The sequence below is a fragment of the Balaenoptera physalus genome (assembly GCF_965194825.1).
Source record: "Balaenoptera physalus genome assembly, chromosome: 17".
NCBI classification, from domain to species: Eukaryota; Metazoa; Chordata; class Mammalia; order Artiodactyla; family Balaenopteridae; genus Balaenoptera; species Balaenoptera physalus.
Window position 1 is genome coordinate 29,279,613 of NC_138895.1, and position 24,710 is coordinate 29,304,322.

The following is a 24,710-nucleotide window of genomic DNA, read 5'->3' on the forward strand; positions in this document are numbered from 1 at the left end:
TTTCTTTTAAAATCAGAAGAAAAAATTGAACATTTAGATCAAAGAAAATGTTTAAATATATAATATTAAGGTATTAATCTTTATATCAATACAGCCATAAATACCTGTATGTGTGTGTGAGCTTGTGCGTGTGTGTGTATGTTTATGAAGAAGGGACCCATAAAGGCAAAATGCCTAGGGCCCAGGAAAGCTATAATGTTGCCTTGTCCCAAAAATATCCTGTCTTAAATTTCTTTGAATTGGTTTTTAGGTATGCCAGATGCCAAGTTTCCTTTGTCAGCCAAGGAAATTCTCATCTTTTTGCAAGAAATTCTTTCTTTTACCCAATTCCTGTTAGAAAAGTGATTCTTTAGAAGTTTTGATTACTTTAAATCAATATGTACTCAACTAGGAAGTCTCTCCCGCAAAATTAATTTTTTAAAGAGAAAAAAGAAGGTAGGAGGAGATGAGCACTTTATATGAGACCTTGACAGCTCTCAAGGAAATGCATTCTCCCTTGCTCGCCTCAGTTTGGACTTAACGCAAGAGACGCTCTCCTCTTTCTTGATTTATTCCACGGCCTTCCAGCAGGGGGAGCGTGGTTCTCAGCCCTAAGCGGCTCGCTCCCCAGCGCCTCAAGGGACCGTATCCCTATTTGCCCCAAGGTCATAGCTCCTAACCGAGCTTGCCGGCCCAGGGCCGGGGATACCGGTCAGCAACCCTCCGGGCTGGAGACCTCGGCGCGGGTGGGGCCGATGGGGCGGGGCGGGAGGGCTCCGAGGCCAAGGATGCGATCACAAAGGGGACAGGGGATGAGAGGCACCGGGCCCGGGACCCGAGCTGTCAGCGCTGCCGCCAGCCTCAGCGCCCCGGAGGGGGATGGGGTGCACGTAGACGCTCCGCAGCCCAGTCCAACCCAGGAGCCCAGGAGAAGCTGCCCCCGCCGCCTCCACGCGCGCGCGCGGAGGGCTCGGAGCCTCGTGGCTGCCCAGGGACCCGGGGCCCGCGCCGCGGGCCGAGGGAGCCGGGCGTTGGGAGAGGAGCTCCTGAGCCTGGCCGAGCGCCCGCCGGGAGGGCGTTCTCCCCGCCCCCGGAGCCTCGCCAGCCCGGCCCGCCCCGAGCGCGGGGAGATCACCTCCGCCTGTCACCTCCTCCCCGCGTCGCCCAGGTCCACCCGGGGCCCCCCTTCCCCCGGGCCGCCCCCAAGCACGAAGTTGGCGGGAGCCTTATAAAAGCCGGCGACGGCGCGTCCCGCGGACACACGTTGCAGGCGCCCGAGCAGCCGCCGCTTAGATCCGCGCCAACTCCTCTGCCCGGACCTACGGCGCGACCATGTCCCATCACTGGGGATACGGCAAGCACAACGGTGAGTGCGGGCGGCGGGCGGGGCGGCGCCCGGGGCCCCGGTACCCGCAGCGCCCGCACCAACTGTTAACCGCTGCCGTCCGGAGCACCCGAGGCTCAGGTGCGCCTCCGGCGCCCGCCCCGCCCGCCGCTCCCAGGCGCGGGATGCCCCCAGCGCAGAGCCCGAGACCACTGTCGAGGAATCCCTGCGTCCCGCTGCGGCGCGCAGGACCCGGGGAAAGGGGTGCGCAGCCGCAGCCGCGGGACCCACGGACAGCCCCTCCAGGGTCACGAGCCGGAGACCATCCTATCCCGACCCAGGAATAAACTAGGAAGGGTTGTAAGGAAACAGTTGTTGATCGCAGAGAAATTAGGGAACCCCCTTCACCCCCCCCCCCCAACTTCATCCTCAGCACCACCTGTGGCTAAGACTCTCAGCACGAACTGTTCCGGGGCATTTTCTTGGGCTGGTCTGAATCCTTTGCGCTGATTTCTGTTTTCCCTTCATCTCTCGACTTCTTATGTTAGGAGGTCACCAGGAACCCAGCTTTATCAGGGCCACAGATCTGGGTTCTACCGGGCCAGCAAACGCAAGGGAAAGATGTGTCTGGCGCATCTTTGAACATCTCTAGGGGTTTGGGGATCCCCAGGTTATGGGGATCCTGACCATTAAAGGAGGGGTGCCCGGGCCTGAGCAGTTGACTCTGTCCTTACATCTAGTCCGAGGACTAGAGGAAGGAATTCCGATCTGCTGGAGTGTCTTAAGTGAGCTTGCGTATCCCAAATCCTAATCACAAACCCAGTGTCAGTTGCTCAATTTCAGTAAAAGGAGCATAAAAATGGCTAATATTTATATGGCGCTCACTACTTGTTCTAAAAGCTTTACATGTATTGATTCTAATTCTCACACCAACCTCTATAAGGTAGATGTTATTATTACCCCCTAATACAAATGAGAAAACTAAGGCACAGATCAAATGTTTTCCCAAAGGTTATTCAGCTGTTCGGCGGTGCCGCCAGAATTGGAGCTGAGCAGTTTGGCTCCAGAGTCATTGCCCTTTTCTAGGGGTCTGCATGTGCCCTTCCCCACATTGCGGGGTTCACACATCTGTTCTCAAACCCAGGACCCGAGCAATGGCATAAGGACTTCCCCATCGCCAAGGGAGAGCGCCAGTCCCCTGTTGACATCCACACCCAGGCAGCCGTTCATGACCCTACCCTGAAGCCTCTGTCTCTTCGCTATGAGCAAGCGACTTCCCGGAGAATTATCAACAACGGTCACTCTTTCAACGTGGAGTTTGATGACTCCCAGGACAAAGCAGGTCAGTGTTTAAAAAATAACTTGTGCATTTCAGCCAGTAGCTGTTTTCCCAGCTTAACAGGAGCAGCAGCAGGACCCCTGTAATACTACACTCTGATAATCTTCATTAGGTTGCGGTCTCTGAGGAGTAGGCTGATTACTTTGAAGTGGCAGCGGCTGTCTCTCCCTGTAAAATTCCTGGTTTCTATGTAGGGCATTGAATAACTGTGACATGCCTGCAAAAAGTCACAAAACGCAAGGTCCCCTGGCAACAGAGATCAGCAAAGATGAGATTTGCAAAAATTGAACTTTTAAGACCCTTTCTAAAATATTTGTTTTCCAGAATTGATGCCTATCCAGTAAAAAGCACATCCTAGGGTGATCTTCAAGGTAGCAGTGAGAAGAGTGATGAAAACCTAATACTTTAAAATCCTGAAATTCTTGGAAACATTGTATTTACAAATAGTTTCTCAGCATTGGGCTAGTGTGATAAAGGTGGCCGTGTATCTTGGTATCCACCCAGAAATTCATTCCACAAAGGAAAATGTTTTGGAGTTGGTTGGACATACCTGGTCCATTACTGACAAAACCAATTACCATAATTTATTTGTAGTAAAGCTCTTTACAGAATGCCCTTTGAATTGTTCTTTTTTTCTTGTTTAGAAATAGGAGAACAATACCCTTGATTTTGTTGCCAGTGTCCTATTTTTCTGAGTGCTTTCCTCTGAAGGGCACTGAGTGAATGGAGCGACAAACACATTATGTGTGGTGGTGTGGGAGTCTGGGGGGGGGGGCGGGGAACATTGGGGCAAAATGAGGGAAGATAGAGACAACATTCAATAATGCTGTCAGAATGTTGGAGTAATGACCTATAGTACTCACATGGTATATAAATGTAATTATAGTCATTATAATAGAGTTGACTATTCTCTTTCAGTAGCTATCCAATGTATTCAGTACAGTTTTGAAAAAATTCTTCCTTCCTCCCCTCTTGGGAGTGACAGTAACTTACCCTAAGTTTTTGTTTTCTTAACTGTAAAATTGGAGTAGCAGTAGTATCTATTACAGAGGAAGGATTGAATGGGACAGACATATAAAGCCTAGTGCCTGGTAGCTAACAATTCCTCAGTAAATGACCACTGCTCTTGTCGGGTCTGCACACAGTCTGACTGCCTTTATTAGGCAATTGCTGTAGCTATTGCACCTCTGATAAGTTTTTTGAATTAAGTTTTTAATTAGCTTTAAAATTACTTCCCATCACTTGATGGTATTTTAAAATCTCACTTTTATATTGTCCCAAACATGCCATTTATTATATTAAACTATGTACTGATTTTATATATGACATTATTACATAGTAATATGTTTTACCATGAATATGTCAAGTTCTGATGGATTTCTACATAAGCAGGAACTAATGAGAGCTAGCCACCTTTGTCTAACTACTTCTGGTGAATAACACATACATTACTAAAGCAACTGGCCATGTTTAGATTGTGAAACAGATGAAAATCAAGTGGTTCAGATAGAGGCTCAAACCCATGTCTTTAGAGACAGAGGTATTATTCACCTAGTTTTTATGTAAAAAAAAAAATTCTTACGAACACCACTTATATGTAAGACAAGCTAGGCATCTTGAGGGCAGGATGGAGTCCTGGTCCCTCTCCTGCATCCCCGGAGGCCATGATGGGGATACCTCAAGTAGAAAGACATAGAAATAATAGATGCTGACAGTCACTTTGATAAGTGCAACAAGGAAGTATTCCAAGGAAATATGGAAAGCAGGTTTGGAGTTGGCCTGAGCAAGTCAGAAAAGACTTTTCAGGGTGAATAAAGTTTGTGGTTGAAGGATGAGGCTTGAAGGATTTCAGTGTCTTGGAGGAGACTCCAGGCAAAAAGAAGTAGGAAACGTGGGGGACCTGAGAGAGCCAGGCAAGAGGTATAGTAAAAACAAGAGGAGTGAATGTTAGAAAGACTTGTTCTCCTTTACATATGAAAGACTCCTTTGTAACTTTGCCCATACCTCTTCAACATTTGCAGTTGTTTTGATTAAACAAGGAAGCATTTTTTTTTCTAGAATACAGAATATATTAAATGTTGATGTTAAGGGAAAACACATCTACAGGATAGAAAAAAGAAAACAAAGTGAAACAAAACCAATCATCCCATGCAGAGAAACACCCTTTAGACATTTTTTTTTAAGATCCTAGACTCTCAAATTAGAACAAATGGTAGAGATACTCTAGTCAAACCCACTTAAAATAAACATGAAGAAACAGAACGCTCAAGAGTTTAAGTTCCTTGCTAATCATCTCCTTCCTAGTTTGTTGGAATGAGACTAAATGGCAACCACTTGAAAATAGAAATTGAATAAGAATATTTGAAGGACCATCATAGTTAATATTTAGTGTGTTCGTACTTGTACCATGTTTTTAAAAACTGATATACTTTTCTGTTCACTTAAGTCGAAAAATATTTTTTCATTTTGGTCACTCAGTTTTTTAAAATGGACAGTTTATCATCTCTTTTTGTTAGGAATTATTTTCATGGTGTTAACATTTTTAGATATCCTTTATTTTCTGTATTTAAATGCTTCAGTTCATTTACTTCCCCCCTCCACCCCCAGTGAGATTTCAGTCTTTTAGAACTTCTCATAGACTCAGATTTTCAGATGTATCCTAAATGTTATCTTATACCCAAACTTAAATACTTGGGTATAAGGAACTGAACTGGTAGAATTTATTGCTATGTTTAAGCTTGAGAGAAATCTTTTTAAATGTGGAGTTAATAGGCTTTAACTACAAGCTTGGGTTAAAGCTCTCATCAATCTTCTAAATTCCTTTAAAAATAAACCACCTTAAATTAATGAATAATTGTTAATCCTGTTAGGTTTTTTTTTTAATTATTAAAAAATAAATCTTCCTGCTTGAGATCTTTTATTACATGCTTCATCTGGGATAAAAGAATAGTAGTCAAATTATTAACTCCTGCTAACTTATTAACTTTTATTAATGAATTTAAAACTCTCCTGCTTTATAGCAAAGTTAGAGGCAAATATTGAAAAACCAATGCTTGAATTATTGGGCCAACCCATATACAACTCTCATATCATTTCTGCTTTTAGAAATTGGAATATTTTTATCTGTTTTTATTATTTCAAGAAAGAGAAGGAAGGAAGCTGAGTTTACCTGTGTTCATTTCAAGCAGATCATTGTTTGTATGATACAATGGATCGTCATACAAGAGTCCTGCTTGATTTTCAGGGACTTGCTTTTGAAGCTTTAACATTTTCCTTTTACAAACAATTATAAGTTAAAAGGAAACAAAACAACAAAAAATGGAAGGGCTTGTCCTGCATACTGCTAATGGTGTGAGCAGAACCCTAAGCTTCTATAAAACTGACAGAAGCATTCTAGACATTGTATTTAATTATGTTCATGTCAAAGAGTTACTTTTTTTTACTCTCCTACAATTGCCATAAACCTGAAACTGAAAATTTCTGTTCTCTTGAATCTTAATTGTGTTTACACTAGTGAAAGTGACAGCTAAATATTTCACTACATAAAAAGAAATGGAATGTGGGTGTCTATTTCTCAGATTTGTCTACACTGACATTTTTTTTAACCTTAATAGGTAGCCCTAGGATTATTGACCACTGCCGAAAAACCAAAACCGATTTAATAAATTTCAAATTATTCATAGAGAAAATTATTCACCTGCTAGAAGTATGTTTTTAGTAGACTTATTCATTTACTTCATTAATAGGAAATCCCTTAAATTTTAGTTTTAAACTAAGGATTATTGGGAATAGTTTATTTATATTTTGGATTTAAGAGAGATTATTGACATTCACCAAGGTCTTTAGTTTGTTATTTGGATGCATCTTATATTAAGTAATAATAAAGTGATCAAGAAGGAAAACAATTTTTAATGTTAAATTTTGTCTTTAATTTGCATAATTATCTAATTTATTTCAATATTACTGGAATGAATCTCTTTTCACAAGTAATGTATAATTTACGTAAGTAATATGTATAGGAAGACAGATTATAATATTACATTTAGTGCTTATTTTGTGTTTTATATATAGTATGTATAACTGATGGAAGATCAAAAAGTTAAAATCTTCTGGGGCTCTTGGTTTTGAGATTTGGATTTAAATTAAGTTTGGAGGGGTCTTGAAAAAGACATTGAGTCTTTGAGTAGAAAACCCCATTTATGTATCTCTATCATCACTTGTGGAAAACATTTCTGTGTACAAGTGGTGATTGACTCTTCAGAGCCCCACTAACAGATTTTACAGAGGAAAAAAAAACAATTTTTAAAAGAATATCAGCAATTTCTGATATTCTTTAAAATTATTTTTGCATTAGAAAAACAGGTTTTATTTTAAACTGGGGTAGTTTAGAAAATGGCTTGGAGCAATCAAATTAAGTAAAAAAATAAGTAGATCCAGAATATTGCGTAAGCTCCATCTTTAACCTTGTCTTTCCTATTTCTCAAATAAAAAGATGTATGCTACCTTTATTAGAGTTGATGGCAATTTATTATTATAACAATGTTTTGAGGGATTTCATTGACTAAACTCCATGCTAAGAATTTGCTGAGGAATGACCAATTAGTTGAAGAAGACCAGAAATGCTTTTTGTAGCAATTAAACTTTAAGAATTTAATACCTTTCCTAATTACAGTGGGCTTCTAATCTACATAGCAACATGGTTTTATTTTAACAGGAGTTCAAACAGGTATCTGGGAATAATAGATTAGCCCTGAAAGTGTTTAATCTTTGAACCTAGAGTGTTTCTTTTTTTTTTTTTTTTTAGTATTAGAAAGCCTTATTTAATAAAAGCTCATATACTCTTGCCTAATTCTAAATCTTTTCTGAAATAAGATCAGTTATCGTAGATGCTTACTACGGTTTTATTTAACTAATTTTGCCACTTGGTAGAATTAATGATATTACAAATGGTTTTTATGATCAGCCAGTTAGTTAGTAGTTTTAAAAAGTTATTATAAAGGAATTAATTTTGGTATCAATTTACCTTATAAACATGTATTTTGTTTTAAGGGTATATATAATTATGAAAAATGGGAATTCCTTCATTTTGGAAAAAGTCTATTTTGGGGATATAAGGATAATTCTTTCCTTATCAGATTTAGAAAAACACTTTTACAATAAAAGTTGTTCTTAAGTTTCAAGAGATGTGATATTATCAGAATACATCCAAATTCATGTTTCTTAAGAGATCTGTAATGTAATACCATTTATAATTTGTTCTCTCTTTCTTTATTTTTTATTCTTTTCTTCTCCTGGCCTATTGTAAGGCAGACCTGGCAGCCAGAGTTTGTATCAGGAGCCATAGAAAGGCCTGACTGCCTAAATATCTTCCAGCCAGCATTATCTTTTCTTTGAATAGATGAATGGGTATTGCTACCATCTAAGCATATTTAGGTGAAGTTGAGCGAACAAACTTTTTTGTACAGACTTTGTCCCTTGGTTTTACAAAGCCAAAATTAGTTTGGGTTCATTACTCTGTGGAATTATAAACCAAAGCTAATAAAATACACTTATAGCAAAAGGTGTTCTAATCCCAGTTCTAGAGATATAAAATTGAAGTAGTAGAACTAAACTAATTTTTAAAACTTTTAAGTATATCAGTTAAATCCCATTAATACATATAAATTAGGTAAACGGCTTTTTGGAGGGAATGGGAGAAAGAGTGATTTCTTACTACTTTAATCCTCTCTTAAGACACAGCTCATTAATTATCTACAGATAGACTATAGTCTAAGAATGTGATTTCTAATATGGATTTAAGTATAACAAAGTTACATTAATACCAGAACAGTAGAATCATGGGATGGGATGATTATTAAAGTTAGAATTTCAAGAAAGCATTATGCACTGCATCTCACAGATGATCAGTCAATTCTTAGTGAAGTAGTAAATAATTGGAGGTATCCATTCTACAGATGAGCAAATTAAAATCAGAAAGTCAAATAGAACATTTTAAGGGTATAAAGCTAATTAGTAGCAGTGACAATCTGCTGTGTGAGGAAAATTGTAAGCCTGTGTAAGGAAAAAGCCTGTGTAAGGAAAATTGATTTTATGTTGTTAAGCTCAAGGGAATGCTTATTGTTTCACAAATTCTGGTAAGAACTGGTATCAGAGGTTAGCAAAGCTGGCTGAAGGTCAGTCACTGGGCCATGGCAGAGGAGAGATTCCTCAGCTTGCAGGTGTGCAGCAGACCAGCACTGGCGAGCAGCTGTGGGCACTTCCTCACTGATTCACAGAGGAATTCATAGTTCCCCTGAAAATTTCCTCTCTCTGAACCTCAACCTGAACCTATGAGGAGGTCCAAAAAAAATCTGGAAGAGAAGTGCCACTGTGCTCAGAAAACAGATGGGAAAAGCATCCATCCTTCAGTCAACACAAGTGAGGGAAAAAAAAAAATAAACAGTTGAAATGATCCTCTTTAGCTCTGTAGACTAAACCTGAGTCTAGATTTAATTTTCACAGAGTGAAAATGTTGGTTCAGGCATAAATTTAGTACTATAAAATGGGATTAAAGATTGTAATATTCAGTAGTGTGTGTTTCACGTGCATATGTATGAGTGTGTGTGTATGTAAATGTGTGTGTGTGTATATATATATATATATATATATTTTAATTTTAGTGCTGGAAGGAGGACCCCTCACTGGCACCTACAGATTGATTCAGTTTCACTTTCACTGGGGTTCATCTGATGAGCAAGGTTCTGAGCATACTGTGGATAAAAAGAAATATGCTGCAGAGGTAAGATACACTTTTTTTCTTTCAAAAGCTTAATTTTGTAAACTCAAACCACCTCTTTTACAAAGGACCTTCACATTTGCTTTTTATAACTTTTATTTGTGATATTACGATTAATGCTGCAAAACTTTCTCTAAGACCTCCATTTGCACAAAATTAATGAATTCAAATTGGAGGATCCTGTTTTAATGGAAATCTAGAAATAAACTTTCTGGCTTTCCTCAAAAGTATGCAACTCTTTGTCTTAGAGTTGTTGAAGGAATCACTTGACATTATGCCAATTAGAATTAAAATACAAGTTTAGATTTAAAATTATCCACATTTTCACTTTCTTTAGTAACCTCTAACTGTGAAGAAAAGATCTCTAGAATGCTGTGTAGGCTTTTATCATGCAAATCATTTGTTGTTTGTGGTTTTGTCTCCTACTTTAGCTCCACTTGGTTCATTGGAACACCAAGTACGGGGAGTTTGGAAAAGCAGCGCAACAACCTGACGGACTGGCTGTTTTGGGTATTTTTCTGAAGGTTAGTTGATGGCCCAATTCTTTTTATCCCCTGTTTTCAAAAAAGATTAACCGGACAGAACATTCATAACAAATACGACATTCTACAAAGAGCCTAGGAAATGCCTTTGGCTCTGAAGTATTTTCAGGCTTATTTTCCCATGTATCTGCTAGTAGCAGTAGAGATGGAGGACAAAAAGACAATTGCAGAGGTATTTCATAGGTACCATTTGGATGTAAATGTGAAGGGTATATACATGTGAAATGTGAAATGAGAAAGAGGCATATTTTGGATGAACACTAGTATTTTTTTTCCATTTAACCTTAAGCTAGATAGTACTATTTTATGATAGTGCTAAATTAAGACCAAGTTTTGGAGAAGTGAAGGACAGTGATAACATATTGGAGAATTCAGGCAACAAGAGTAGGTCATACAGGTTGAGCTGCCCTCTGTAAACCCAGTGGAGAAGGGTCTGGGCTGCAGATTCATGGTTCCTGGAAATCCTGTGTCAAGGTGGAAGCTACAAGTGTATATGAAATCATCCAAGGAAAGCATGAAGAGGGAGGATAAAACTGCTCAGCAAGCAACCCTAAGAAACTGCAAACTGTAAGGAAAGATGCTGATTAAATGACTGAAAAGGAATACAGGAGTCAAGGGAGATTTGGGAGGCTGGAGAGCAGAAGGAAAGCCAAAAGAGGGGAGAATTTTTAAAAGGAGGGAAGGCAATAGCGTAAAATCCTGCATGATGCTTAAAGTAAGCACGTGAACAGTGCTCTTTGCTTTGGCAGTTGGAGATCACTGGTGACATTTGAGAAGGTAATTTTAGGGGAACTACAGGGGCAGAAGCAGAAAGAGGTTGTCAGTGAAAGTAGGGAAATCAAACTAAGACTGATGGGTGGCGTGTAGCAAATGGTGGGTTTTGGTTAGCTATTTGGAGAAATTTTACCATAGAGCTGCCCTAATCAAAAGCTGGTGTAGTGCTAACTGGAATACACTATCTTGTCGCTTGTCTCTTTCTATAGATTGGTGATGCTAAACCAGGCCTCCAGAAAGTCGTTGATGTGCTGGATTCCATTAAAGCAAAGGTATAGTTGAATTTTTTGCCACCTGAATAAGGTACCTATTTTCCATACCCCACTCATTTTTGAAAATTCTTTTTTTTTTTAATTAATTAATTAATTAATTTATGGCTGTGTTGGGTCTTTGTTTCTGTGCAAGGGCTTTCTCTAGTTGCGGCAAGCGGGGGCCACTCTTCATCGCGGTGCACGGGCCTCTCACTATCGCGGCCTCTCTTGTTGCGGAGCACAGGCTCCAGACGCGCAGGCTCAGTAATTGTGGCTCACGGGCCTAGTTGCTCCGCGGCATGTGGGATCTTCCCAGACCAGGGCTTGAACCCGTGTCCCCTGCATTGGCAGGCAGATTCTCAACCACTGCGCCACCAGGGAAGCCCCTGAAAATTCTTTTGCTCAAATTGAGTAGTCTCGGTTTGACGTGTGGTGCTTAGATGAGCAGTTAATAAAGGTAAAATGTTGCTTATGCGTTTATTTAACTTACCTTTATCCCAAAGTTGATCCTAATGCTTGTATAATTTTAAGACTTGTATTTATTTAATCTTGCTTCCCATCATTTGAACATCCACATGCATGCATCAGAGAAAATCATGATTGCAAGGAGGCTGAAAGATCATCTGGTCAAATTATTCACTCATTCATACAGCAGATATTTGCTGAGTACTTACTACATGCTGGTCACTTTGTTAATCTAGGAAATACAGTGGTGAACATGACAAGTAAAGTCATGCTTTGTGGAGATTTATATTCTATGACCTCTTTGAATTCATGTTTAAATTCGCTCCACAGCACAGTTGTGCTGAGGTCATGGCGCATCTGCTTATAAATAACTACCATCAGCAGTAGCAACCTGGCTTTATAAAACTCATTCTCAAATTGAAGCAGCATCTATCTTCTGAAATGCTCACCTGTTACCCTGAGCTTGACTCTCTTGATTCATATAGAATAAACCTGATCCTACAACACTAATTCAAAAAGATATATGCACCCCCTCATTCACTGGAGCATTATTTACAGTTGCCAAGACAGAAACAGCCTAAGCATCCAGTAACAAATAAATGTATAAAGAAAATGTGGTATATAGATAGATAGAGATAATGGATTCAGCCATAAAAAAGAATGAAATCATGCCATTTGTGACAACATGGATGGACCTTGAGGGCATTAGGCTAAGTGAGATAAGTCAAAGAAAGAAAGACAAATACCATATGAACTCATATGCGGAATCTAAATAAATAAGCAAAACAAACAAACAAACAAACAAAAAACCAGCTCAAAAATACAGAGAATAGATTGGTGGTTGCCAGAGGTGGGGATGAGGCCAAAATGGGTGAAAGGGGTAAAAAGGTACAAATTTTCGGTTATAAAATAAGTCGTGGGGATGACTTATAAATAAGTCAAAATAAGTACTATATTGTCTATAGTTAATAACACTGTATTGCCTACTTGAAAGTTGCTAGGAGTAGATTTAAAAGTTCTTATCACAAGAAAAGAAAATTCTGTAACTATATATGTTGACAGGTGTTGACTTATTGTGGGTGATCATTTCACAACATATTCAAATATTGAATCTTTACATTGTATTCCTGAAACTAATATAACATGTCAATTATACCGCAAAAAAAAAAAAGAAACAAAGCAGAACCTAATCTTCCTTCCACTTGACCCTATTCTCTATCAGCCTTTTACCTACCCCCAGGCTAATTATCTTTAGTCCTCTTTAATTAGTCTTACATGACAGTTGTCTCTTTGCAGCAAACTTGTCACTCTTCCAGTAACTCTTTCCTGTTGCTTCTGTTGCTCTAAAAGCATGGTGTCCTGAACTGAATACAGTTCTTCAGTTCTGACCGAGCCATCAAATAGGACAGCAAGACAATTACCTCCTCATCAAGGATACTATATATTTTCTGTTACAGCAACCTAAAATTGCATCATTTCAGTGGCAGTAATTTCACTTTAAATACTGGCTATGATCAGTTAATGACTTAAAGAAAAATACAAGGGATTATTTTAGAACAAGGGTCCCCAACCCCCAGGCCACAGAAAAGTACCGGTCCGTGGCCTGTTAGGAACTGGGCCGCACAGCAGGAGATGAGGGGCGGGCGAGTGAGTGAAGCTTCATCTGTATTTGCAGTTGCTCCCCATCGCTCACATTACTGCCTGAGCTCCACCTCCTGTCCGATCAGTGGCAGCATTAGATTCTCATAGGAGCGCGAACCCTACTGTGAACTGCACATGCAAGGGATCTAGGTTGCGCGCTCCTTATGAGAATCTAATGCCTGATGATCTGAGGTGGAGCTGAGGCGGTGATGCTAGTGCTGGGGAGTGGCTGCAAATACAGATTATCATTAGCAGAGAGGTTTGACTGCACAGAGACCATAATAAATCAATTGCCTGCAGACTCATATCAAAACCCTACCAGTGAGTGGCAAGTGAAAACAAGCTCAGGGCTCCCACTGATTCTGCATTATGGTGAGTTGTATAATTATTTCATTATATATTACAATGTAATAAAGAAATAAAGTGCACAGTAAATGTAATGCGCTTGAATCGTCCCCAAACCATTCCAACCCTCCCCTGGAAAAATTATCCGTGGAAAAATTGTCTTCCATGAAACCGGCCAAAAAGTTTGGGTACCTCTGTTTTAGAGGACAAGATGAGAAAATGGATAGGTGAAATTAATAGTCAGGTTCTCTTGCTCATATCTGCCAATCTAAATTTCCATGTCAAATGTCTTCTGTTAATTTGTTTTATTCTGTTTTCTGGTGAACATGGAACTTCTCTTTAAAAAATTTGAAAGTTTTCTGGGTACCAGAGGGGAATACTTCTGTTTCCTATTCTCCTGCCTCCACCCTACTCTGATCCTGTGACATTTTTAACCCGTGTATTTGCCTTGTTCCAGGGTAAGAGTGCCGACTTCACTAACTTTGATCCTCGTGGCCTCCTTCCTGAAAGCTTGGACTACTGGACCTACCCCGGCTCACTGACCACCCCTCCTCTCCTGGAAAGTGTGACCTGGCTCGTGCTCAAAGAACCCATCTCTGTTAGCAGTGAGCAGGTCTGTTTGCTAAAGTCAGGTGGAGCATTTATTCCAGGCAGAATGACTTAGCCTTTGGAGACAGACAGACCTGGGCTTTAATCCTCCTCCTGCTGCTTCTAGCTGTGCAACTAATGCCAACAACAGTGCTTAGCAGATATAATCAGCACTCAATAAGTATTTGTTGTTGTTAACTATAACCTTAGGCAGTTTTTTCTTTTTTACTCTAAAGTTGGGTAAAATTGAAGATTACATGAGAAAGGTGTCTGTCACCTAATAAATGCTTTTTTGTAAGCTATGAAGAAACTGAGGCTGGGAACAAAGAGATGTTACATTCAAGGGTGCATAGGTACGGGTGATAATTCCCAGCCTACTGCTCACTCACCTAAGAGCTCACTGCAGTTTATTTATGTCAGAATACATTTCTGGATCCTGACAAAGGCGAGAGTCATCCCTTAGAGAAAATGTGTCTCTTAAAAGTCACTCCAGGTTGCTTTAGCAGCTTAGACCAGACACACATTTCCTATACAGTGTAGTTTGTGCTGTTCGAGTGATCAGTGCACTGCAGTGACAATGGTTGTGCGTGTTACGGTAGTTGACTCACATGAAGTTGACTTCCTGGGGGGTGATCGAGGGAATATTAGTGGACCAAAGAGATCAGGTTCAAGGCTATTGATTCATGGGCAGCTACATTACTTCCCAAACCACCCTTCTTCATTTAGATAAAGTCATGCTTAAGGAAAGGGAAGTGTCACTTTGCAAAAACAACCTCAGAGAAGAAGGAAACTGGTTGAGGGCTGCCTATGTCACATCACTGTGCCGGGAACTGATGCAAATTTAAAAGGGAATCAAAATTAACCAATGATAAGGATTTGAAATCCCAGCTTGGGCAGATTCATTCCTGTGTTTCTATAAATTTAAGAAGAGATGTCAGCCCATCATTCGGCCCCGGAATTTGCAGATCCTGGATCACTTCATCTAATTGTACAGATGCTGTCGTTTATCTTCCCTGGGGTAGAAAACAAAACCTTAATTGGGATCTAGAATTGTTAGTATTACTTTACATCTCAGAATTATTTTATAGGCTTTTGATATTTGATTATAGAATTAAAAGAGGAAAAAAAACAAGCTCACTGAAAATTTCCTTTCAAATGACAGCAAGATTTTGTGTGTATTTTATAGAAATTGATTTGTTGTATAAAAGCATATATATGTGATCTATATGTGATTATATATCTATTGGGAATCAAATTAAATTTTGAACATTGCAACATGGAACTGTGGATATTGGGGAATGTATTTCAAGATTTAACACAAACACATAATTGAATACTACTGTGAAGCTTTTATTTTTAAATTTTTCATCTTCGATTTTGTCTTTTAGATATCGAAATTCTGTACCCTTAACTTCAACGCAGAGGGCGAACCTGAACACCTGATGGTGAACAACTGGCGCCCGACTCAGCCACTGAAAAACAGACAAATCAAAGCTTCCTTCAAATAAGATGGTCCCAGAGCCAGTGTCCAATGAAGAGTCTTTGGGTTTCCCTTTAGCTAAGCGCAAGTCTACCTTGGTGAATTGGACCCTGGCTGCTTTGCATCTATCTGGTTTTCTAGACCCTTCATCTCTCACCTGACATTCTTACTACTAAAATGTGAAAACCTAGACCAATTGTCAGGCTTGACAGAATTGCTGTGACTGGTACTTTGCTTATGGTAATAGCCTTTTTGTAATAGAGAATAATACAAGGAGTAGGAGAAAAGTACCTTGATTTTGTTCATAGCACGTGGGCTAATGAGCACTCACAATTGTTCACTAAAATGCTATTTTTAAAACATAAGAAAGTAGGATGATTGAATGCAAAGCCATATAATGAGATAAACTGAGCTGTGTAATATAAATCAGGTAAAATAGTCATGATCCTATGTAATGTAAATCAGATAAAATAAATGTTTGTGGTTCCAATATGGTAAATTAAAGAAAAATTTTAAATTCTTATATATTTGTAACAACGTTATCTTAAATATGAATTATGTTGTAATTTAGTGACTTTTGAAATATAGGGATGTAAATGAAGTATTATCTGTAAAGATTGTTATAGTTGTGATACAGAGTATATTTCCATTCAAATAATATATCATAACTTAATAAATATTGTATTTTAGATATATTCTCTAATAAAATCTGGAATTCTATTTTGGGTTATTTTATTTTATGCTGGGCAGTGGGTAATAGTGGAGGAGCAAATGTGTACTTTTATAATTCATATTAATTTACTGTTAATAATAAGCCATCATAATTGACTTTCTCATAATTGATGGAGTCTCCATAAAAGGAAAACCCCTGAAAGTCATTTATTATTTGCCAAGCACTGTTTTAAGTGCTTTGTGAGCACTCACTCATGGGATCTCCATGAGGACTGATCCTGCAAAGGAGAGAGGAAGTGGTGATATGAACAGCAGAAGGGGGGCGGGGGGATGTCCTGAATCAACACATGCTCCCTGGAAATACAATAAATAAAAATCCATTTTATTCAAAAAGGGAATCCAAGTGGTACCCAGAAGTAAAAGTGTCATTTGAATCTTAGGAAGGTAAATTACACTATTACAGGTAGGAAGAAGAGTGGGTAGATGAAATACCAATCTCCCACTACTATGGCTGTTTTGGATCTAGCTCCGTGCCAGGACCATGGGATGTTTGGCTAATGAGTTATTATGGGAAGCCAAATTTAACACATAACTCAGGTTCCACACTTCAAGGAAAAAAAAACTCTTTGTTACCAGAGATAGCAAACTCTCTAAACTCACTCTCACCTGCTTTCCTAAAGAATTAAGCTGAGTTTTCTGCAGAAGAAAGATCACAAGCTTTGGAGTTTGATGATTTGTTTTGAATCCCAGCTCTTCTCAACCTCTCTGATCCTGAGTGTAAAAAGTGAATAACACCCAGGATATTCATAATTATATGAGATAATGTCTGGTGTATAAGAGATGGTCGAAAATAACACATTTTAAATGTGTTTTGTGTGTGTGTGTGTGTGTGTGAGTCTGTCAACTTAGTTTCCTGGAACAAGGTTTGTCCTCTAATTTGTTGTTTTTTGCTTTGAGTATGGAACCCACAAAGTCAACCTTAAACAGAATCGTGTATGAACTAATGCAAGAGGGAGGAGACATGGGGATGTATGTATATGTATAGCTGATTCACTTTGTTATACAGCAGAAACTAACACACCATTGTAAAGCAATTATACTCCAATAAAGATGTTAAAAAAAATCACTTATTTTTCAAATCAAAAAAAAAAAAAAAAAAAAGTAAATCTACTCCAGGTGAGCTGCAGAGGGCCTCTTCTAAATACGAAGAGTTTAATTTATGCATATTTTTACATATTGGTTTTCAGTTATATATGGAAGCAGAAACTTGTCAACAACTGAGTTCTATATACAGATGAATTATGATGTTCTTGGTGCCTAATAAATGATCTCTATATTCTGCAATGAAAACATTTTATATCACTTTTAGCTGGGATTACACGTAATCAGGAGACATTATTTTCTTGAATTATTTTTTGAGAAACAAAAAACTTTCACAAATTATTCTAATTTATACCAGTGCTTTTCAGATGTTCCATTAAAATATTCCTTAAAGTAGAGAAGAAATTCCTTAGGCACAGTTTGGAGCAGATCATTGCTTCTTTAAAGTCTCATGTTTTACTAAATTTACTCAAAATTTCCATTCTACTCTGTATTATAGCCATGTTCATTTTTAACATAAAATGTTTTAAGTGGCTTATTACAATTAATAAAATTGGCACTGGAGTAGTGTTTATCCTGCAACTTATTGTCACCTCTGGTTATCAGGTGTACCTGCTGGGACCCAGGTAGTCCCAGTTTGAGAAGTACTAATAAAGTAATGTTGGGAGGCAGGAAACAATTTAATGTTAACTATTGAGGATTTTGATTATATAATATTTATTTCTCCAAGGACAATTGTTAGTTTTAAATGGTGTTCACCTTGATACCTTAATGCAGCAGTCCCCAACATTTTTGGCACCGGGGACCGGTTTCCCGGAAGACAGTTTTTCCATGGACCAGTTGGGGAGGATGGTTTCGGGATGATTCAAGTGCATTACATTTATTGTACACTTTATTTCTATTATTATTACATTGTAATATATAATGAAATAACTATACAACTCACCATGATGCTGACAGGAGGCAGAGCTCAGGCAGTAATGCAAGCGATGGGGAGCGGCCGTATGTACAGATGAAGCTTCACTTGCTCTCTTGCCTGCTGCTCACCTCCTGTTGTGTGGCCCGGTTCCTAACAGGCCACCAACTGGTACCTGTCCATGGCCCGGGGGTTGCGGACCCCTGCCTTAATGGATATCATACTTGGTATAAGTATGTTTACATTTTTTAAAGTATATTTGAATTTTTCTTTTGCATTTCACTAATAGGATTCTAACTCAGTTATTCATACTGAATAAAAAGAAGGGAAGTAACATAAATGATACTGTAGTAGGCATACAGGGGCCCTCCAAAGATGCCTATATCCCAAAATTGTGAATATGTTACCTTACATTGTAAAAGGGACTTTACAGGTTTGATTACATTAAGGATTTTGAAATGAAGTGATTATCCTGAATTATCCTCATGGGCCCATTGTAATCACTAGGGTTCTTATCAGAGGGAGACAAGAAGGTCAGAAGCAGAGGAAGGAGATGGGGCAACAGAAGCAGAGACTGGGGTGATGCGGCCACAAACAAGGGAAGCTGGCAGCCTCCAGAATCTGGAAGAGGCAAGGAACAGACTCTCCTCTGGAGCCTCCAGAACCAGCCCTGCTGACACCTGGATTTTAACCCTGTAAGACTCACTTTGGACTTCTGACCTCTAGAAAGGTAAAATAATAAATCTGTTGTTTTAAGCCATAAGGTTGTGGTGATTTGTTATAGCAGCAATGGGAATATAATACAGATGCAGGAATTATATGGAAAATTCATATGAAAATAAACTGTGATTAGCCAAAAGTTTACCTGTCCAGCCTTGGAGTCCTGGTAGAAATCATTCCTTGGCTTAGAATGTTCCTCCTCTCCATCCCTGTGAAATCTTACCTGTCCTTGGATGCCGAGCTCTAACATCAACTCTGAACATCAACCCCCAATCTCTCATTCAGAAGAATTTGTGATTCTATGGCTTCTAACACCAATGCCCTTCTCCACCTGGGACTACAATTGTGACACATCTGTCTCCCTTTCAGCCTTGAAAGCCCCTGGAGGGCAGCTTTTGTTTCACTGCAGAGCTCTGTGTACATAGCTGGTGGTTGGCAAACATGTGTGGGATGGATTTAATCAGGAAAAGCCTTCTGAGGGGAGTGAACTTTGTCCTAGATCTGAAATGAGTCGAGTGGGTGGGTGTTGGAAGATGCCCTGCTCTCAGACGTGCACTCTGCACTTTGTGTGCAAAGAAAATGTAGCTCTTTATTTACTAAGGCTCATCTCATCTTCCCCAGGCCCACCCTCATCCACAATGCTCTGTGTAGTGGTTGAAAACTCAAACATGCCACCAAAGAGCATCTCAATCTATTCTGGTTTGAAGCAGATTTTTAAAGGTTTCCTATCTCTAATTCCACACCAGTCCTCACAAATGGCATGCCTGGGTGACTGGAGCAGTCCTGGATCCGTAAGAGGTCCCCTAGGTGTTAGTTTGCCTCTGCCGTGGAGTGGCCTGCCTAGGCTGGCCCTGGCCTCAGTCTGTGTCTGCTGACACTTGTTTCATCTGGTCTTTGGAGGTGTCTATGGCTGAACTTATCCCCACCACTGCCCTGATTGCAAAGTCCTGTACTCTCCCATTATAGCCCTAGGAGAGGGTCCAGGTGAATGCTGTTTCCAAAAGGGAACAGAGTATAAGGGAAGCCCCTTTCACACAGGAAGAATCACACAGAGACAGCCTCCCTCTTCTGACCCAGGTACTGGGGGCCTTGCTTTCCCCTCATCACCCAGATTTGACCCTGAAAGAAGGTGGCAGTGGGGATGAGGACATTGGTACCTGACCTCTTTTCTAACTTCCCCTCCCATCCTCCTCTTTACACTGGTCAGAAAGGTAGTCTGTCTCTTCTTCATATATGATGGGGCTGCCCTTATACTGTTTTCTTCTGGAAGCAATATTCACCAGGACCCTTCCCCACAGTCATAACAGCAGATAAAATGCACATAAAGAAAATTGGTTTCACCAGTAGAGGAAGGTCCATCAGAAAATATTTCAAAATTACTATCGTTGTTATACCTAGCAATATGTAGTTATGGAGACTTCAAGAGATCTCTTTAACCTAATTGGTAAAAATCTAGAAGATATTTAACTTGTGCTTCTTCCCCTTTTCTCTCCATTCTCTCTCTGTCCTGAAACCCTACCTTCATTATGAAGTAAATAGTGATTAAATAAGTCAACGACGGGTAGCATCATTACTTTTCTTCTGAAAGGTTTATGTTTAACAAGTAGACAATCACACAACTTCCTTTATATGTGTGACACCCTAGGGTCAGATGGTCTTTCTGTGGGATTTGGGAGAGAATCACAACACCAGGATACCTGATGGAGTTACATTCTGCAGAGCAGCATGGTGGCTCTGCTATTGAGGCTCTGCCTTACAAGTTTACATGGTCTATTATGCTTGGAAGGAGGCTCAGCCCTCAGCCCCAGGGGCCTGCGGTTGCTTGTGGAGAGAGTGGGCCCAGTGCAGTCCCCGCCCCCTGCACACTTTCCTCCACAGGGACTGGAACTGCCAGCTTCTACCATCCAAGCTGGCGACCCCAGGCATCTGAAGATTTTCTCCACACACCTTTGGTGTTTGGATGTCCCCAGTGTTTTTAGAGAAGGCATTGTTCCTGGACTTCCTCTTAGAAGAATGATTCTGGCTTGTGTGGCAGAGGCCAGCACACCCTCCCAAGCAGGGCTCTCCAACACTCAGTCACTAGTCTGTCTTTCTCTCCCTCCCTTCACTCCACCTGAGTTTCTCCTTTGTAAAAGTTTTCAAGTCTGTGTGCTTTGTTGTCTGAAGTTTATTCTCAGAAAGTTCTGGCAGGAGGTATCATGCCTTTCAGCTCTGAGACCTGTGCATATATATAGAACTGCAAAACAATTTTTGTTAAACATACACACACACACAGAGTGACTGGCAACTTAACAATGATTAAAATGGTAAACTTTATGTGGATTTTATCACAGTTTTTTAAAAAGTCAAATGTAAATTCCTTTTACATTATCCACTGTTTCATTATTCACTTCTCCCCTGTCAGTTGAAAACACGGTCAAAACAGAAGAGACATTTACAATCTCACTTGAAAGATGGATAGGGCCTTAAACAAGATTGTGGCACCAACATGAGCAGGATATAAGGGCAGCAAATGTTGTGGTTAATCATAATGGATTGTCTAGATTCAATGCCTGGCTTTTTGTCTCTTAGAGCATGAACTGGGGCAAGTTATTTAATCTCTTTAAATCTCCTTTTCCTCATCTGTAAATTGAGGATTATAATACTAGCTGTCACATAAGGTTTTTGGAAGATAATCCATGTAAAAGGAATACTATCATGCTTAGAAAACAATAAAAAATGTCAGCTATGACTAGTAAGAAGTTATAGACCCCAAAAGTGACTAAAGATAAAAAGTCTTCAGTATTAGTCCAACTCAGACCAGGCTGCTGCTTGCAAATAGCTGTGAATGACTCCCTATGTCATCTTTCCTCTCTTTCTCCTAGGGATCAGGATGCCATCTGTGCTGCATTCTTGGACAATGCGTCCAAGAATTCAAGTGTGCCCTGATTGTTCTGTGAAGTACATACTAGATGAATGAAGAACAAGCTTTTTTCCCCTTTGCTTCAAAGTCTACAGAGCCCTTATGCAACCAGAAAAGGAGATAATGAATCCGTTTCAGATTGACATTTTTACTTGTTTTACTTACTGACCACTCTGGGGGAGATTAACTACTATGGAGAGCACTTTCTTAGCTTATCTTAGCCGGCTGGGGCATGAAAATAGAAATATCAGCTTCGAGGAAAAAGGTGTTTCATACGCATCATTGTTATCCATAGAGTTTTATAGGTACGGTATCAGAAACAAACCAAAAAGAAACGTCAAGAAAGTTTAGAGCAGGAAGTATATAGCCTTTAGAGTCCAACTGAGAGATGTTTTTCAGACTGTGTGACCTTGAACAAGTTGTTTAGTGACTCAAACCTGTTCCTTCGCATGTAAAATGGTGATAATATATATCAGAGGGTTGATGTCAGAAGTAAATGCGGTTTGTACGAAGAGCACCATTGTAGTCTGGCACATGGTAAGTGCTCAAGAGATAGTCGCTCTTGTATGCATGCTCAAAATAAGATCTATTTTCCTGTCAGACAAAACTAAGGCCATCTCTTTAGTGAGGATCACATCAGCCTCCATCTACTGCCTGAGGTACAGTAAGGCAGAGGGTAAGAGTATGAGGGTCCGGCTGCTGACATTTGAACACGGGCTCTGCTATCACTCACTGAGACATGATAGGTAAGGTACTTAACCCCCCAGAGCTTCAGTTTCCTCATCCGTTCCATGGAGATAATAAGGGTACCTTCTTGTGAGGGCTGCTTGGGGGATTAAAAGAGATAATCTAGGTAAAACTCTTAATCACCATACTTTGCTCATAGCAAGTGCTCCATACATGCTAGCTATGGCTATTAAAAATTCATTGACTCAACCACGCAGAAATCCACTGGATTTTTTCCAGCCTTCTGGAAATGCATCACCAAAGGGATGACTTTCATATGCTGCCTCCAACAATGGTATTGGGGTTTTTCAATTCAGAACACACACTGATCATGCTGCGAGCCCAGTGCAACGTCTGAGTCTTCTGGGTATAGCTGTGGAACACTCACCATCACATCTCCAACAGTGGAGGCCATATAGCAGATAAATGGCTCATTAACTGTGGAATGGAATGAGTGTGTGAAGACTCAGTATCTGACGCCTTCTTTGGTGTAGAGATAGAGCTGTCAGCCCTGACAGGCTCTTCTGTTTATTTTTTCAGCTGATCTTGTAGTGTTCAAGAAACCTCTTTCGGGCCACCCCCAAGTTTTCACAGTGGAAAACCCCAAGGTTTTCCACTGTGCCAGTGAGCAAACCTTCACTGTTTTTGCTTAGTTTTCATTTACCTGCTTCTCAGGTAAATTTACTAACTACAAAATAGTTGTTACAGCCATGAGGTTACAATATATGGGTTTTTTTAAATGCCATTGTCCTTGAAATAATTAATTTTAAATACATATTAAAGACAATAAATTGACTTTAAATGTATACTAGTAAGATTGCTATATCCAGATTTGCATACAAGTCAGGAAACATTTATATTAATGTTTAAATTTTTGATGCTTCAATCTTATCTGATAGGCTTGCAGAAACTTTGATCTGCGCTGATAGATTCTTTCTCTCCAGATATTTGTTCAGGTCTGATGGGTGCCTACAATTATTCAAAAATTATCCCTTGGGCATAATATACTATTATTGCCTGCTGAGGAAGCAGAAAAAATCAGACATTCCTTGTGGGAAAATTCCATAGGTGATGCACCCCTGAAGGTTTCTGATTCTGTGTTTCCATCGCTCCCGCTCCCAGTGAGGGAATGGGAGATCTGCTATTGCAGTCGGGGCTGGGAACTCACCACATCACTGGTGGTACTGTCAACCTGGCCAGGGCTTTCAGCTTGAGCCTTGATAGTCCCATGGCCTTAGTGCAGACCTCCTTCTGCTCACACAGGTTGTGATGCTCTTGGAAAAAAAGGGCATTCAACTTGCTTGGGGCTGTCCTACCCACTACAGAACTGTCTGTGCATTCTCTCTCTCTCTCTCTTTCTCTCTCTCTCTCTCACACACACACACACACACACACACACACACACACACACACACACACACGTCATTATCTCCAGGATGCTTCCATAGCACCAGGGCTGTTTGGCCTTCGTGCTGCAGGCAGCTCAGGGGCCAGACTTCATCTGCCCCGGTAGTATTATCACTTCCATGGTTCATTCTGATTTTAATCATGTGCTACACAGTTTGCATGCTTCTATAAACTTGAATCCCAAAGAGGTCAGTGTTCCTGTGTCTTTTCAAAGGCAGATTTTCAGCTCTTACATACATTAACTCATCCTAATAGACCGGTGGGGTATTGTCCAGCTCTGCTCCTCCACAGCTGCAAGCTCAAGGTTCTTATAGATTCCTTGAATGAAGGAGATTCCTAAAGCCACTCACCAGCAGCAGCTGACCATCTATGTTAGTTTACTGGGGTTTCTGTTAACACAGTACCATAAACTGAGTGGCTTAAGCAACACTTTATTGTCTCACAGTCCTAGAGGCTGGAAGTCCAAGATCAAGGTCAGGGCCTCTGAAGGCGCTAGGGAAGGATCTGTTCCAGGTCCCTCTCATAGTTCTTTGACTCATGGTAGCATAACTCTAACACTCTTGGTGTTCCCCTGTGTGTCTGTGTCCAAATTTCCCCTTTTTATAAGGACATCAGTCATATTGGCTTAGGGGCCCACCCTACTCCAGCACGACCTCATCTTAACTAATTAAGTCTGCAATCACCTGATTTCCAAATAAGGTCACATTCTGAAGTACTGGGGTTAAGACTCCAACATTCCTTTTTGAGTGAGGAGAGACACAAT

General features: G+C 40.1%; 2 protein-coding genes across 2 annotated transcripts in view; one reads left to right on the top strand and one right to left on the bottom strand.

Annotated features, from left to right (window-relative positions):
• Nucleotides 1-24,710, bottom strand: part of CA1 (carbonic anhydrase 1) — a 430,243-nt gene that overhangs the window by 148,913 nt on the left and 256,620 nt on the right. The gene's annotated exons all lie outside the window — the stretch shown is intronic.
• CA2 (carbonic anhydrase 2) lies at nt 1,183-16,223 on the top strand. The gene is made up of 7 exons (XM_082434053.1): nt 1,183-1,345; nt 2,448-2,645; nt 9,302-9,420; nt 9,849-9,941; nt 10,943-11,005; nt 13,893-14,048; nt 15,412-16,223. Exons 1-7 carry the CDS (start codon nt 1,312-1,314, stop codon nt 15,529-15,531), a joined length of 783 nt encoding a protein of 260 aa, XP_082290179.1. The 5' UTR covers nt 1,183-1,311; the 3' UTR covers nt 15,532-16,223.